The sequence below is a fragment of the Copadichromis virginalis genome, linkage group LG15, assembly GCF_057382275.1.
Source record: "Copadichromis virginalis isolate Kocher_CV1m ecotype Utaka linkage group LG15, C_Virginalis_male_GT1.1, whole genome shotgun sequence".
NCBI lineage: Eukaryota > Metazoa > Chordata > Actinopteri > Cichliformes > Cichlidae > Copadichromis > Copadichromis virginalis.
Window position 1 is genome coordinate 22953618 of NC_140632.1, and position 14672 is coordinate 22968289.

Genomic DNA, 14672 nt, shown 5'->3' on the forward strand with positions numbered 1-14672 from the left:
GAATTTTACAAAGAATTCTGGACAATTTTGGCACCAGTATTCCACAGCATGTTGCAGGAAATCGAGGAAAAGGGCAGACTACCACCAAATATGAATTCTGCCAACATTAGTCTCCTGCTAAAACCAGGCAAAGACCCTTTATTTCCCTCAAGCTATCGTCCAATTTCTCTTTTAAATGTAGACCTTAAAATAATCTGCAAAGCTCTCTCAAAGAGATTAGAGAAAATGACCCCCCTCTTAATTCATCCTGACCAAACTGGTTTCATAAAAGGTCGGCACTCCTCAACAAACACTCGTAGATTGCTTAATTTAATAGACTACTCATACGATAAAAACATCGAAACCATAATATTATCTCTAGACGCAGAAAAAGCATTTGACAGAGTTAATTGGAAATTTTTATTCGCAACTTTACACAAATTTGGTTTTGGAAACTCTTTCATAAACTGGATAAGAATATTATACAATTCCCCAACAGCTCGTATCAGAACAAATGACCAGACATCCTCCAGCTTCTGTCTCCTGAGGGGCACCAGACAGGGATGCCCACTCTCCCCTTCACTTTTTGCAATTTTTATCGAACCTCTAGCAGCAGCATTTAGACAGGCTACAACAATTAAGGGCATAAAATGTAAGAACATAGAACATAAAATCAGTCTCTATGCGGATGATGTGTTGCTTTTTCTGCAAAACACACAAACCAACCTCTCTGAGGTAATTACTTTAATAAACTGGTTTTCAAGAGTTTCAGATTATTCAATTAACTGGCCAAAATCTACAGTTCTCCCCATTAACTGCTCCTTCCATAATTCTTCCTCTGCCCCACTGCAATCCGGAAATATTAAATATTTAGGTATTAATGTCTCTCCTAAGCTTTCAGACTTAACTAAACTAAACCACATCCCACTTCTAAAGAAAGTAGAAGGCGATCTGACTAGATGGAAATCTTTACCCATATCACTCATGGGAAGGGTCGCCACTATAAAAATGATGATCTTGCCAAAAATAAATTACTTATTTTTGATGATCCCTAACAAACCATCACAAGATTGGTTCAGATCTCTGGATTCACATATTTCCAAATTCCTTTGGAAAGATAAACCCCCGCGTATTAGCTTAAAAACGCTACAAAGAACCAAGGATAGAGGAGGATTAGATCTGCCTAATTTTCACCAATACTTCTTAGCCAACAGGCTTCAGTTCATCTCAGAATGGTTAAAACATACCTTCTTAGTTGAGCCCTGGCTAGATGTTGAACAGGCACTATGCAAGGATCTAGAGATTTCAGACCTACCATTTATTAGCTCAAACATCAAAAGACATGAATGCTTTAAAAGTATCAACATCAGCTTTTCTCTAACAGCATGGTGGGAGTTTCTAAAAATAACGGAGTCTTCATTAATCCCATGCAAACGTACACCTATCTGGAATAACCCTGACATATTACAAAACAATAATATGATTAATTTCCCAGAATGGAGTTGTAAAGGAATTAAATACTTAGAACATATATTAGAGGGAACAGAATTTATTCCATTTGACAGACTAGTTGAACAATATGGGATCAACAAGACAAGGTTTTTAGAATATCAACAAATTAAATCCATAGTAAAAAAGAAATTTAACCTCAGTCAAGTTGAATTACAAACACCACTAAGTGCGGCACATTTTCTTACTCTTAAATCCCCCAAATTATTATCTAAAATATACAGAACACTTTCTAAATTAGATGAATCAATATCCCTTCCTACTGCAAAGTGGGAAGCAGATTTATCAGTCAACCTAGACCAAAACTTCTGGTCTCAGATTTGCTTAAAAACTTTTAAATTAATTAAAAATCCCAGTCTGCAATTAATACAATACAAAATACTTCATAGAGTGCACTATACAGGTCATCGGATGTTCAAGATGGGCTTTACATCTTCCAACAACTGCTCACACTGTCAAGGCAATACACCAGACAATTACATTCACGCTCTTTGGTTCTGTCCACCAGTGCAAAAGTTTTGGCGCGAGATATGTGAAGACTTATCAAAGTGTCTGAAATGTAACATTCCAACTTCCCCCTTAGTGTGTCTACTGGGCAGCTTAGATAATGTCACTTCAGAAAAGAATATAGCCCATATGATCTTCACTGCCCTATGCATAGCCAAGAAAACAGTCCTCATGAACTGGAAAAATAAAAATAATCTTAATTCTAACCAATATAGAAATTATCTATTAGATTACATTAGTCTTGACACAGCCTCTGCCACCACATTAGATCAATTGCTCTGGGCCCCTTTTATCAGCTCCATCACCTAGTGGGGGTGGGGGGTCATAGTTTGGTCCCGCCTTCACTGTTGTGATTGGTGAGGGGGTAGGGACAGGCTTAGGGCGTCGGGGGGTTCCCCGGAGGCATCTTCCTTGGGGGGCTCAACCCGGGGTAGCGGTCACGTCCGGTTGGGGGCTCTGTTGGCTCTCAGGTGACTGTTTCCTCGCGGCTGCGTGCAGCGGGGCTAGGGGAGGGTCTGTGCTGACGGACGTGGGTTACTGACCTGGCAACCTGGCTGCCCCTGGGTGGGTCCGGGATGGGCGTGAGGTTCTGGGGGCGCTCCGTCTCTGGGCTGGGGCCCGGGACGGGCCTCGGGGGCTTGGGTCCTGGTTGGTGTGTTGCCGGGGTTGTGGGCGGGTGGGTGCATGGGGGCCCGGCCCTGGAGCAGGGTGCCGCCGGTGCGTCGAGCCGCCTGGGGGGCTCTTCAACTGGTGGGGGGGGATGGTCACATCTTGCAGGAGCTTTCTTCTCTTCAGGAACTCTCTGCAGGAGGGGGAGATACAGGAGAGGTGGAGGAAGATCTCAGCCTGGGCGTTTACCGTCTTATGTAGTCTGGAAGATGTGTGGATGGTGGGGTGGGTGCAGTTTTCTCTGTGGTGGGGTTGGGTGGACTGTCCAGGGCTCTGTGGAGCCGGAGGGCGCTACTGCACTGAGCCCCGGTCTGATGGGCCTGGGCCCCCCTTCCCTGGCGGGTCGCGAAGGGTGGGAGTGCCTACTGGGGTCAGCGGGGGAGCTGGCCCCAGGGAGGGGTTACCTGCCCCTCCCTTCCTTCCCTCCCCATCTCCAGCTGCCTCCCTCTTCCCGCTCCTCCACAACCACCCACACATGCAGGGCCTTGGAGTGGGGGTATGTCACCAGGGTGCGGAGGAGGCTACCCCCCCCCGTCCCCTTCTGGCTGCCTCTGCCTCAATTTTATCCCACAACTTAGACATTCACATTATTCACACTCTCATTACACATACATATAGGATCTTGGGGGTGGGCACAATCACGGAGTCCAAATTACCATCGGGGTGTACACCTCACCCCTGACGTCGTTGCCCACCTCTCAATTTTAAATACACTTAGTCATTGAGGGCTAGCAGGAGGGACCATGCGCTTACCTGCTGCTCCTTGGCAGGTAGCTCCATGCCCTCCTGGGTTTTAATTGCACCCTAGAACACATATGCATCAACACTACAATGAGCGGGTGGAGGGAGGTTTGGAGTCTTCTCCCACCCCCATTCTCTGCGGCCTGCTGGAGCGGGAGGGCTAGTAGGAGGAGTTGGCCGTCCGACTGCGGTCTGGGGTGTGGGGCCTCCCTGCTGCTGCGGAGTCGGGGTGGTCTGCCTCTCCCCACCGCAGGGAAAAGGGTAACACCACCTGGGTCTGGGTGCAATTCCCCCCTCCAGGGGCAAGGGTACCTAGACCCGGTTTGTAGAGTACGCTTGGGGAGTGTGATTGTGTGTACAGCGTCTCTTTATGTCTGTCTCCACGTTGGTTGAGTGTGGAGTGAGTGCATATGAGAGCATGAGGGTGGGAATGGATGTTTGTGTCTGTGTGTGCCTGTATGTCTGTGTCTATATGCCAGGTTGGGTATCAGACGCCACCTCTCTGGGGACACCTCAGGCCCTCCAAGGTTTGGAGGCCTATCTCCACCCACCACCACTTCCCCTGCCGGTGGCGGACTCCCTCAGGTGTCGGTGTGTTGGTGGTTCTTTGTGTCTGGGGGTGGGCGTCCGGGTACACACCGGCTCACTCCTTGGCGGCCGCTTGTCGGGGCCTGGGGCTCGCTCGGGCCCCTTTGGAGGTGGGGTGCCCCCGGCCTCTCGGCCTGGGGCTCGGTCACTCAGGCACAGCTGGGGGCCGGCGGAGCTCACGGGCGCGTCACTGCAACTCCCCCTGACTTCTGCTCCGCGGCTGCTGGGCGAGCCCTCATCTGGGACTCTCCTCAGCTCTTACTGGAACAGTGGCGCGGCTGCCCCTCTGTTGGTCTTCCATGGTCTCTTGTGTTCTGGGGGCCTCTGGATGTCTGGAGTTTTGATCTCCTCCATACCCGCTTCACACCCTGGAGGACGGGGCTGTGGCCCCCCCACACTCCCTAGCAGATCATTACATGGAGAAACCTTTGGAATGCAAGCATGCTGATCCACGCAGGTATGCACACATGGGTATTCACAGACGCGGACTAAAGCTTTCTTGGCTGCTGCCTCAAAGCACACTGTGCGCTGTCTATCTTGCGTGCTGCACAATATCGTTTATTATTTAGTAAATATTGATATCTATGACTAGCTAGTTTATTGTGATGGTGCTTTGTTTTCTCTATTATTATGTTGCTCTTTGTTGTTTGCTGTCTCCTCTGTTTGTTTTTTTTGTTTGTTTGTTTTTTTTCTCCATACAGGTGACCCAGGAGTTCTTTTTTTTTTTCCTCTCTCTTCCCCCCCCTTCTCACCGTCTCTTCTCCCCTTTGGTTTTCTTTCTTTCTCTCCCCCTCTTTCTCTCATTCATTCCCCCTGTCCTATTTATTAAAAAAAAAAAAAAAAAAAAGACAAAGGATGAACTGAAGCTCTGCCATCACGTAATGTCGCATACTGCTGTTTCTGATGTCATTTAGAAAAAAAAAAAAAAAAAAAAAGGAAAAGGGTTTTAGTCTTGTGTTTTCCGTTTTGGTTGGAATAGTTGCACATTATAACCACACTGTGATTTTCCAAAACTCTAAAGCTTAACAGGAGCGTTTATGATGGGTTTGATATGTTCGAGGGCATGTGAGCTGTAATCTCTTCAACTTTCTCTGATCAGATTTAACCTTCAGGTCATAATAAACTGCATCAGATCTGCGAGTAAACTTACACTTCTATCAAACTAAATACAGACAACATTACATCAAGTCGGCAAATAGAAAAATTTAAACTCTGATGAAAAAGTTAATCCACAAACTACATCTGAATAATAATAATGACAATATTTAATCTGCTTTCTCTTTTTGTCTTAATTTTCAGTGTGACCAACTTTTTTCACATCATAATGCAAGTTCAGCCAGCCTTATCGTGGTTTGCAATGCAAGAAAGCAATGAGCTGGGCGTTTAATAGCACACACGAAGAGGCTGTCTCAATCTATCCATAAGACTACAGTGGAAACAAAATAATGTGACTGTGATTACAAAATGTTTTATTTCTATTTTAGGAAAATCTTTCCACTAAAGTAAGTAATTAAAAGATTATTTATTCCTTTCATACGTCACAAGAGTGACACAATTTTTAACAGCCACAATGATCATTTTCCAATACCAGCATTTTCCAACATGTGGGATCTTATCTGAGGATGATAAGAGCCCACAGTAGAGTGCCCCCTAGTGGCACAAAAACTCCATGACAATTTCCAGTTTGAACCTTTAAAAATACACAAAAGAAAGACAGTATATGAAATCACGTGTCATATGTATTATCTCTTTAATAAATTGATACAAACATACATTTCAGCTGTCATTCAGGACATTATGCTTCAAAAAGGCATAACATCTGTGATTAAATACAGAGTTTTACATTCTCACCCTGCTGCGTTTATTACGCAACTCGGGAACCAGGAACTAAGTTAGTCGGACTGTCACCTGATGTTTCCTCATCTTCTGAGAAGGAAACTAAGTGAAAAATCTGCCTTGACAAACAATTAGTGGAAAGTCAGACTCGACTATAAGGGATGACTTAGAAAACTTAGTCTGACTCGACTAAGTTTTTCTCCATTACAGCTGCAGGAGCATTTCAGGTCATCAAAAGTGATCCCCAACTTTGCTTAAATTAAGACTTTTAGGAGGAGAGCTTTTTATGCAGCAGATATGAGAGTGAATACACCTGGCTGGATGTTGTAAATTCTTGCAATCAAAGCCAGATGAGACATAACATATCACACATCATATGAAAACTGTGATGGAGACAGAATTCAAAACTGAAATCTGGCACTGACTTCTCTGCGATCTCATTCCTCTCAGTGACTCATAGGGGCTCAAAGTGCAGTATTTATCACAGTTCTACCTACACGATCAGCTGATCAGGTGTGACTATTTCTTTTAAACTCTTTTGCACATGCACTTCTTCCTCCCCACAACCCGATGGCATCTCAGTGTCAGCTTCACATCTAAAAGCAAACAGTGGCTGCTCCTTTGTAAAACTGCAATCATACCAGCGCCTAACTAGTATTCATTTTAACAAGACTGCATACACGCTGCCATACTAACGGAAAGGCATATACAAGTGTGCATCCTTGTGAGTTGCTTGTGAGTTCGATTTCATAAAACAATTCATCTCACAAACTCAGTTTCTGATTTACTGGATGAATTTTTACTGTTTCAAAAATACAAAAGACGTTTCTTTCTCAGAGGACAGCCCAGGGGTAGGTACACCATCCAACATTCAAAGGTTGGGTTACACTTTTCTAGAAACAATGCAAACAACACACAAAGAGTGCAAAGGTTTGTCTGCCCTTGTTGCAAATGCACACACTGCTGCTCTTTCCATCACCGTGAGAGGTATGCACAAATAAAGCAGTGATATGCGCCCATGTCTCAGAAAAGGGCCTGATGTAGCATGTGTAGGCAGAGAGTGAAAATATGTAGCACAGCAGGACGACAGGAGAAAGATTGGGCTTTGAATAACAGTCCTGTTGTGTCTATACAGATGAGTCTAAAGCCAAGTGGTCAAATACATGAGCATAAGAAAAATGGGAAAGATTAGAAAGATTTTGCACCAAAAATAACATTAACTTGAAATTAATGAGAAAAATATCTGTGCCATTTAAATAAAATGATGCTGCATTTTCACAAAGACCAGAATATTATACCAATAACTTCAAAACAGGGGAAGCAACTTCATGTGAAGCTAAAGGTTGGAAATAAGCATATAAACAGTTGAAGAAGTGTGACACCTTCTGGACAACAAAGGAACTGCAGAAGTTAGAGTTAAAAGAGCCTCCAAAACAGATCTGTAGCATGAAAACAGATTAAAATTCAATGAAGTCTTTATGTAATTTATAGCTCCATATAAAAACAAATAAAAAAAAACAAAACAGTTAACTACACTGGGTGTTTCCAGGATGAAAGACAACGCCATTGGCATGTCTCAGCTATGCACACTGTCTCTTTCCGTAGCTATATACACTGGATTACAGCATTGGTGACATACGACTGTCACTCCCAGCCTGTCATGCTTCACACATATCCTGTTGTGGAGCGCCCCATTTCAACCCAAACCACCACGTCTTTTCCTAAGACCAGCCGAATGAATTTTAGTGCCCAAACTCAACCAGTAAATAGGAGTGAAAACATGTGAAAAAAGGTCCAAAGGTGACACAAACCACTGTGCACTGACTGATCAACCTGTGACCAGAGACCTCACGCCATCAGCACCCTTCAAACCTCCCAATGTTTGTAGAGCTCTAAAAATGGGTCATTTACTCTCATTCCATCACCATGTGACACTCCCAGAATGAAAACAAACATACAGATTTAACTATCCATGACATTTTCATTAGCTTCTTCATCCAAGTTTAAGTTGAAATATTCTGAAAACACCATCTGCTTCAGCAACCCCACAATAAAAAAATACTGATTAATAACAGAAATGTGTCCACACCTGACCTATCTTACAAACAGGCCACTACAGAAGTTTGAACAGAAAAAGAGAAACACACTGTAAACTCTTCTGATCTTCAAACACACAGCTGAGGTGCAGAGCAAACAAAAGCCACCTTACTGGGTTAAATGGGACTCCAGTTCCCAAGCAGCAATGGTCCTAAAGTTGACTGCAGGCTCTGCTCTGACTAAAGACTCAGTGGAGGTCTCATCTTCCTCCTCCCGTTTGGTAATTCATCACGGCGCTGAGCTTGAACACCCCTGCTGTCCTGCCGTGGCCACAAATCACGGAGTGAGAAGTTTGCGAGATGCTGAGGAGGAAAAGTGTCTCAGGAGGAGCTGACAATCCAGGACTTTAATAATCTCCACTCTTCTTCCTCTCGAATCCTCCCTCTGCTTCTCCTCCTCATCTCGTCCAATCCAGACAATTACTTCTGCAGCTCCTGCGGCGTGCTGAAGGTCTCGTAGACATTGGCTGCAAACTCCTTCACCTGGTCGTTCATCAGCAGCTCCTGCAGAGATCGCACAGATTTAAACATGTTTGATTAACATACAACCAAGTTTGTAAGAAAATAAAAGTGAAAATAAACAAATCTCTCAGTTAAACAATGCGATATGTTGTCTTTGTACAATTTTTTTATTAAGTAAAGGATATAAATGATTTGGTTTTATTTACATGTTACACAAATCCTAACTTTTTTGGAAATAAAAAAAATTTATATATACACTCAGACAATCCTCTTAAATAATTTCAATCAAAATAAAGGTTTGATAAAGAGCCCAAACGTGCAGATGAATAAGAATAAAATAATCTAAGACTGTTTGAAACACATTAAAGAAAGTGAAACGGATCGTGCAAGATTAAAGATTTCATAACCAATCTGACAGTGATTCTCTAGAACTCATTAACATGTGTATTCTGAAATGAGAGCTGCACCTGTCAGCAGATTGGAACATGTTTGAACATTACGCTCCCAACAGTAAAGAAAATCAAAAAGCAAACGGTGTGGACAATGACCGATTGACAGATAACTAACAGCCACAGCAGCTGCCTGTTCCAACTGTTTCACCCTGAATCTGGCTGTTTGCCATACTGCACATCACTCTGATAGTTCACTCCACCGTCTGGTGTTCGATGTTACCTGAACAAAGTGACTGGGGGTCTCACTGCAGATGGTGTTGATCTGACCGTTGATGATGGGGATGATCTTTGCCAGCGGCAGACTGACTGCAGACAGACTGAACACACAAACACAGAAAAAGACAGCAAAGTTAAGGTAATGCCCACTTCATGCTAATGTTTGCTGGGAAATAACAAGGACAAAAAAAAAACCCCCACCCACCTCATAACACTTAATATGTGTATAAGGAGTGTGTTTTACATTACATTACACATGGCCGGTATTTATGTTCAGACAAAACCGAGGAGTGATCACGACCTAAACAGAATCCTATCTAACAACCCCAAACAACCGAAGCACATTAGATGTTAATGTAGTCCTCCTGAACAGGTAGGACTATATTAATGTCCATTTTGGAATTCCAAAAGGAAAAGCTTAAAAAGAACTACCGAAGTACACGTCTGAGACCTGACTTGAATGTTAAAATCTTCTAAATCATTTGTGCATTTTCAGTTTCAGCTTGTGAAACTGGCTCTCTGGTTACCTGTCTAAATCACTGCGTCAACCCATACTTAATATATGCCCTGGTGAGGAGCTGGTTATGCTCAGAGGTTTAGTTTAAAATCGCCAGGAGGGCCCACATTTTCTTATTCTTATACTCGCAGCACATTTTAAATGCAATATCGATTCTCTGCTGGAGGGACATTCACAGGAATGAAATTGTATAAATGTCTTAATATTTGATGGTAATCTGCTGCTTGGTCTGTTTAACACTGCTGGAACTGCAGCTGCTCGAATGCAGGACACATAGGGATTATTTTGTGTGGAAGAATATGAAGTGCCCCGTTTTATGTGAGCAGAATGAAGCAGTTGTCAAGCCAACGAAGCCAAAGAAAGCCCGGCGTTATTGAAATTTGTTCATAGTGTAACCCTCAGGTCACCAAACTCCAGTGACAGAATAATAATATCTCCAGCTGCTATCACATATGTAGGGATTTAATAAGATTTCTCCATGTTTCAAATGCAAATGATAGCAGTAAAACAAATAAATAAAACAGGTGTCTATGGCTTACCTATCAGGTGCACAGCTGGGGGCAGAGTCACTTGGAGGCGGGCGGAAGAACTCGGCCAGGTTGTCACAGAGACGGGAGAAACCTCGGTTCAGACAGACTTTGAGGACAGTGGTGAAGTCTGGACTGAAGTCAGACACAAAAAGCAGAAATTCACCTTTCACAGGAGCACAAACACAATCTTGTTAAAGCATACCTACAGACAGGTGTGTCATTTACCTATCCAGCATGTCTCTAGTCTCGTTAAGCAGCTTTATGGTCATAATGTCATTCTCTGTGAGCCCGCACGCCTACAGGAGCAGAAGAAAAGAGATCTGTAAGACTCTGTAATGGGGTTTTCCCGTGAACGGCAGTGTAAATCTGCTTTGAGCAGTCACCTGATCGGCCAGCACGTTCTCGTCATCTGCAAGCAGGTACCAGGACAGAGACCGCCTCGAGCTGGCCTCCACCTCCGCTCTGATCCAGTTCAGCTGCTGCTCCAGCTCCAGCAGAGACCAGGTCTCCTTCAGAGACACGCTGGAGATGAGAAATAAACCACGTTGATGTTTTGATGATTGATTTTTTTAATTTAAAAGATGCACAACAAAGATCAATACAAAGAATTTGTTCCACATTGTTTTTACCAGCCTAAGCTACGTTGTTAATAACTTGTTCTGTTGCTTTATAGATCACTGATGGATAATGAAGAGAATAATTGTTGCAGATCACCTTCCCAGTGAGCTCTGTACCGCCTTCTTCACTACCGTTATCAGCTCTGCCAAACCTAGTGTGAGACAGAGACAGAAGTCTGTTACTACAAGAGTCCTGCACTGACAGATGGAAACAAGGATTTTACAGGTTTATGCTTTTGTGTCAGTGCTATACCGTCTCCCAGTAGGTGCTGGATACTTGACAAGTACTGCTGCTGGACGTCTGGGGGGGCAAGAGGGGTCTGCAAGCAGACACACAACACAGACACACTCCTGAATAATATTCACCTCAGCTTTAAACAGGCAGAGATTTTTTGAGCCAATCTAAGCTTATTTTAATCAACAGGTCATTAATTAAATCTTTAACGTATTCTCTTCTATGTTATTCAGTTCAGGCAAAAAGCACTGCTGTGCTGCTCTCTTTAATCACATCCATGTGTTACACTGCACCGAAAAGCTTCACCAGTTTTACTGGGGAATCAAATTAACCTGTTAACATGTTCGTCAGGGAAACCTTGGGTCCTGGCATATGTGGATATCGATTCAAACATTTTCACACAAACCTTAGATAATCTTTCATTTTACAACAGGAAACAGGTTTCTGGTGCAGGAGTCAGTACACAGGATGAGTATTTCCTAGCTGTGGGTACACCAAAATATTACCCGTCTTACTCTCAGACTGACACAAATCAGCATAACTGGACACAAACTGGGAACTAGCAGGTCAGAAATGGGCATTCTCACATTCTCATATCACTGACAGATGTGGGAAATATTTTCTGACATGTACCACCCACCCAAACAATGTCCACCCTGCCAGTGGACATGTATGGAGCATGACAAAGAACCCAAGGCTTTGCCCTGGGCTCCAAACTCTCCAACAGACAAACCACCCCAAAATTCATCACCTCAGTGTGGCAGAAACTGCAGGACAGCCCGAGAGGTTCACAACAGGTCAGGGCTTTTTTGGGGAAACCAGGTAATGTTTAAAAGGTGTATTTTTTATGATCATGGATAAATATTATCAGACCGATATTTAACCTGTCTAATATGTATCTCTCTTTCCAAACAGTTTCCAAAACTCCTGACACAGTGAGCTGCAGCTGATCATTTTACACACAGTCAATCAGTTCTAGGAGTCACTGTGCTCCTCACCGTTGTGCTCTTTCCCACTGAGTTATCCAGGTACAGGTATCCTCCAATGATGTTCAGCTGGACTCTCAGTAAAACCACCAGCATACAGGTGCTGTACACCGCCACAACTGTGCGTGTAAAACCTGAACGGAACGACAAGTTCTGTTATCATATTTTAAGTTTTCTTGTGTTTGTTTTTAAATCCAATAAGTCAATTATTATTTATTATTATTAGATTATTTAGAGGCATTTAGATTTTACTCAGATACACTCAGGGACATCTGAACTGAAAAACACTTACTGATGATCTTTAAATCTTCCCAGATCTCCAGTTTATTAGCCGGTCTGTAAAGTAGATGTGAATGAGGGAAATGGTTGTCAGCCACTGTACACATTTATTTCACTACATGAACTTGTGCTAATTTCAAAATTTTATGTTTTCCTCAAGAATAAAATCAACAACTGCAATAATCAGCATAAAATAACGAACAAAAGAAAAATGTAGCCTTAAACAATAAACTTGTGTACTACTACTGTTTGACCAAGTTAAAGAAGCTTTTTCCTCACTTGGACTTGAGTAGTGTTGTGAGACTTTCTGAGTTGAGTTGCGTGACGATGGCTTCTTTGAGCGCTGGGAGCATGGACAGCACTGCAACACATTTAAAACTTTCACTGTAGTGTTGGTCCTCACCTTTTTCTGTCAACTGTTAGTCATAACCAGGTCAAGTGTAAAATAATTACCAGTCATGTTGCAGGTCCTCTGGTTGCTCTCGAAGTGGAACTGTCTTCTGGCCTGAGCAATGTACTCTGTAGCCTCCCTCTCTTGGATCTCACTGAACTTCTTCTGGGCATATTTACCTAGAAGGTATACGCCTGAGGAGGGACGCAGAGAGCACAATGAGGTCACATCAAATGCAGAAAACTATCCTTGGCTTTGGTACGATGCAAAAGCTAACCAGGATTTGCCCTGCAGATATTTATGACATGGAATAATACCAGAGGGCTGTACTTTAAGTAGCAGATTTACAGACTTGTGACAAATTAAAGGTGTTGAATCACTGTGTAAAATGTAACAGCTGAAATGAGACTTGAAATGGATTCTCCAAGTTTCTCCAGTGCAAGGATAAACACTGTTTTTCAAAAGTATATTCCCTAAACCTAACCATCCAATAATTGTAACTGTGAAAACATTATGGTGCAAATTACATAGGACGAGCCATTGGGACTTCATTAAATCACCTTTAGCACCTTTATGGGGAAAGAATTTTAATTGGTGGGTCACAGGTTGACTGGCTACAGTGGCGTAAGGCAGGCATCCTCTATGTATCACATTTATTTGATCGCAGAACCAAACATTTCCTGAGCTTCGATCAGATTGTTAAGCTATATAATTTGCAGTGCAATCAATTCTGGAGATATGTCCAAATGCGCAGTTCTTTATCAAAATGGCTGGAAAGCCCCATGAGTTGTCCTGCAGGCAGCCCTGTGGAAGCACTGCTTTCAAGATCACCCTTTGGTAAAGGTATTACCTCTAAGATGTACCATTTACTGCAAGATCAGTTAGCTGACCCTCTTTCCAAAGTTAAAAGTTGTTGGGCCCAAGATCCCCCCCCCCCACCCCCATATTTACCACTCAGTTTTAAACCAGTAAAGTCAAATAGCCACCGGATCCCACTTACAAATGTGTGCATATGTTACGACTTGCTGCAGATGCTATAGCTTATCAATTAATATGGTAAGTGACACTGAATTTTCCATAATGCCACGTGAGATAAAAGGCCAGCAGTTATGTGGAGGTCAGCGTACACTTACTTAATTTTAAACACGAATAATGAACAGCTACACCAAACTTCATTCATTTGTTGGCTATTTAAAGAGCCCCAAATAAAATACACAGTAAGAACTCCAATGAATAGTATTTAACTTAGTAATCAACTACCACATAAAGCAGTGTTAATTTCGGTGAAACTAACTGGTTTCCTAAAAAGGTATTTTCAATGCAAACACACCTTGTGGGTTGTTAAAAAAAAAAAAAACAGGGTAGTTTCACTAAATATTCTGCGGCACGATGGAGAAAACAAATTCCGAATAAACCAAATACCATTCTTTCTTTATGCTTTTGAAATATGGGTTAGCGTGCATTTCTTCCGTCTTTATTTTACAGGGGGATAAAAAGCCCAGTCTAAAGGCTGTTCTGCGGAGTCTGGCGTGTTGCTGCAGTCTTGCATTAGCACGGCGGCTAACAGGAACATGACTTACCTCCAATTAGAGCTCCGGTGAAAATAAATTTCTTTTTATGGCGTTTTATAAAATTCCACGCAGACGAAAACATCCTCGGACAGAGAGAGGGCCACCAACTAAAACAACAAAAACTCTATTTCTAAATTCTTTCTTACTATTTTACGGACATGTTTCGGATAGCAGCTTGCTAACTCTCAAAAGTGCCAAAGTACTTTGGTCATGGTAACTATTGTAATGACTTCCGGTTATTTATGTCAAAATAAAACCACAAGTCGAACTACAGTAGTCATAAAGTGACTTTGTGTCTGCAACAAGGCTCCTGGAAACATTCTTATTTATTTAGGCAAGGAAAAAACACTTAATATTTTTAAATGCTTTTAAAATATACAATACAGTGCAATATACCAATGCACATACAAGCTTTGCAAAACTGATACACAAATTTTAAAATAAAATATTTCAAAATTTGACGAAAACAAAAAATGAATATCTAATATATA

The 14672-nt window shown here is 42.5% G+C and overlaps 1 protein-coding gene across 1 annotated transcript; it reads right to left on the reverse strand.

Annotated features, from left to right (window-relative positions):
* Nucleotides 1–5726: 5726 nt before the first annotated feature.
* On the reverse strand, nucleotides 5727–14388 carry pex3 (peroxisomal biogenesis factor 3). The gene is made up of 12 exons (XM_085432537.1): nucleotides 14191–14388; nucleotides 12673–12804; nucleotides 12499–12580; nucleotides 12233–12276; nucleotides 11953–12074; nucleotides 10973–11039; nucleotides 10817–10871; nucleotides 10486–10624; nucleotides 10328–10398; nucleotides 10112–10234; nucleotides 9060–9156; nucleotides 5727–8429 (listed from the first exon to the last, which is right to left on the reverse strand). Exons 1-12 carry the CDS (start codon nucleotides 14261–14263, stop codon nucleotides 8346–8348), a joined length of 1089 nt encoding a protein of 362 aa, XP_085288663.1. The 5' UTR covers nucleotides 14264–14388; the 3' UTR covers nucleotides 5727–8345.
* Between the last annotated feature and the right edge of the window lie 284 nt (nucleotides 14389–14672).

What these genes read in the sequence shown, in the direction of transcription:
- pex3 (XM_085432537.1), bottom strand. Translation starts at nt 14,263, where the DNA reads ATGTTTTCGTCTGCGTGGAATTTTATAAAACGCCATAAAAAGAAATTT. An exon ending in GAGGACCTGCAACATGACTG is followed by an intron (nt 12,581 to 12,672) that starts GTAATTATTTTA and finishes AATGTGTTGCAG; the next exon opens with TGCTGTCCATGCTCCCAGCG. An exon ending in CCCAGCTGTGCACCTGATAG is followed by an intron (nt 9,157 to 10,111) that starts GTAAGCCATAGA and finishes TTGTGTGTTCAG; the next exon opens with TCTGTCTGCAGTCAGTCTGC.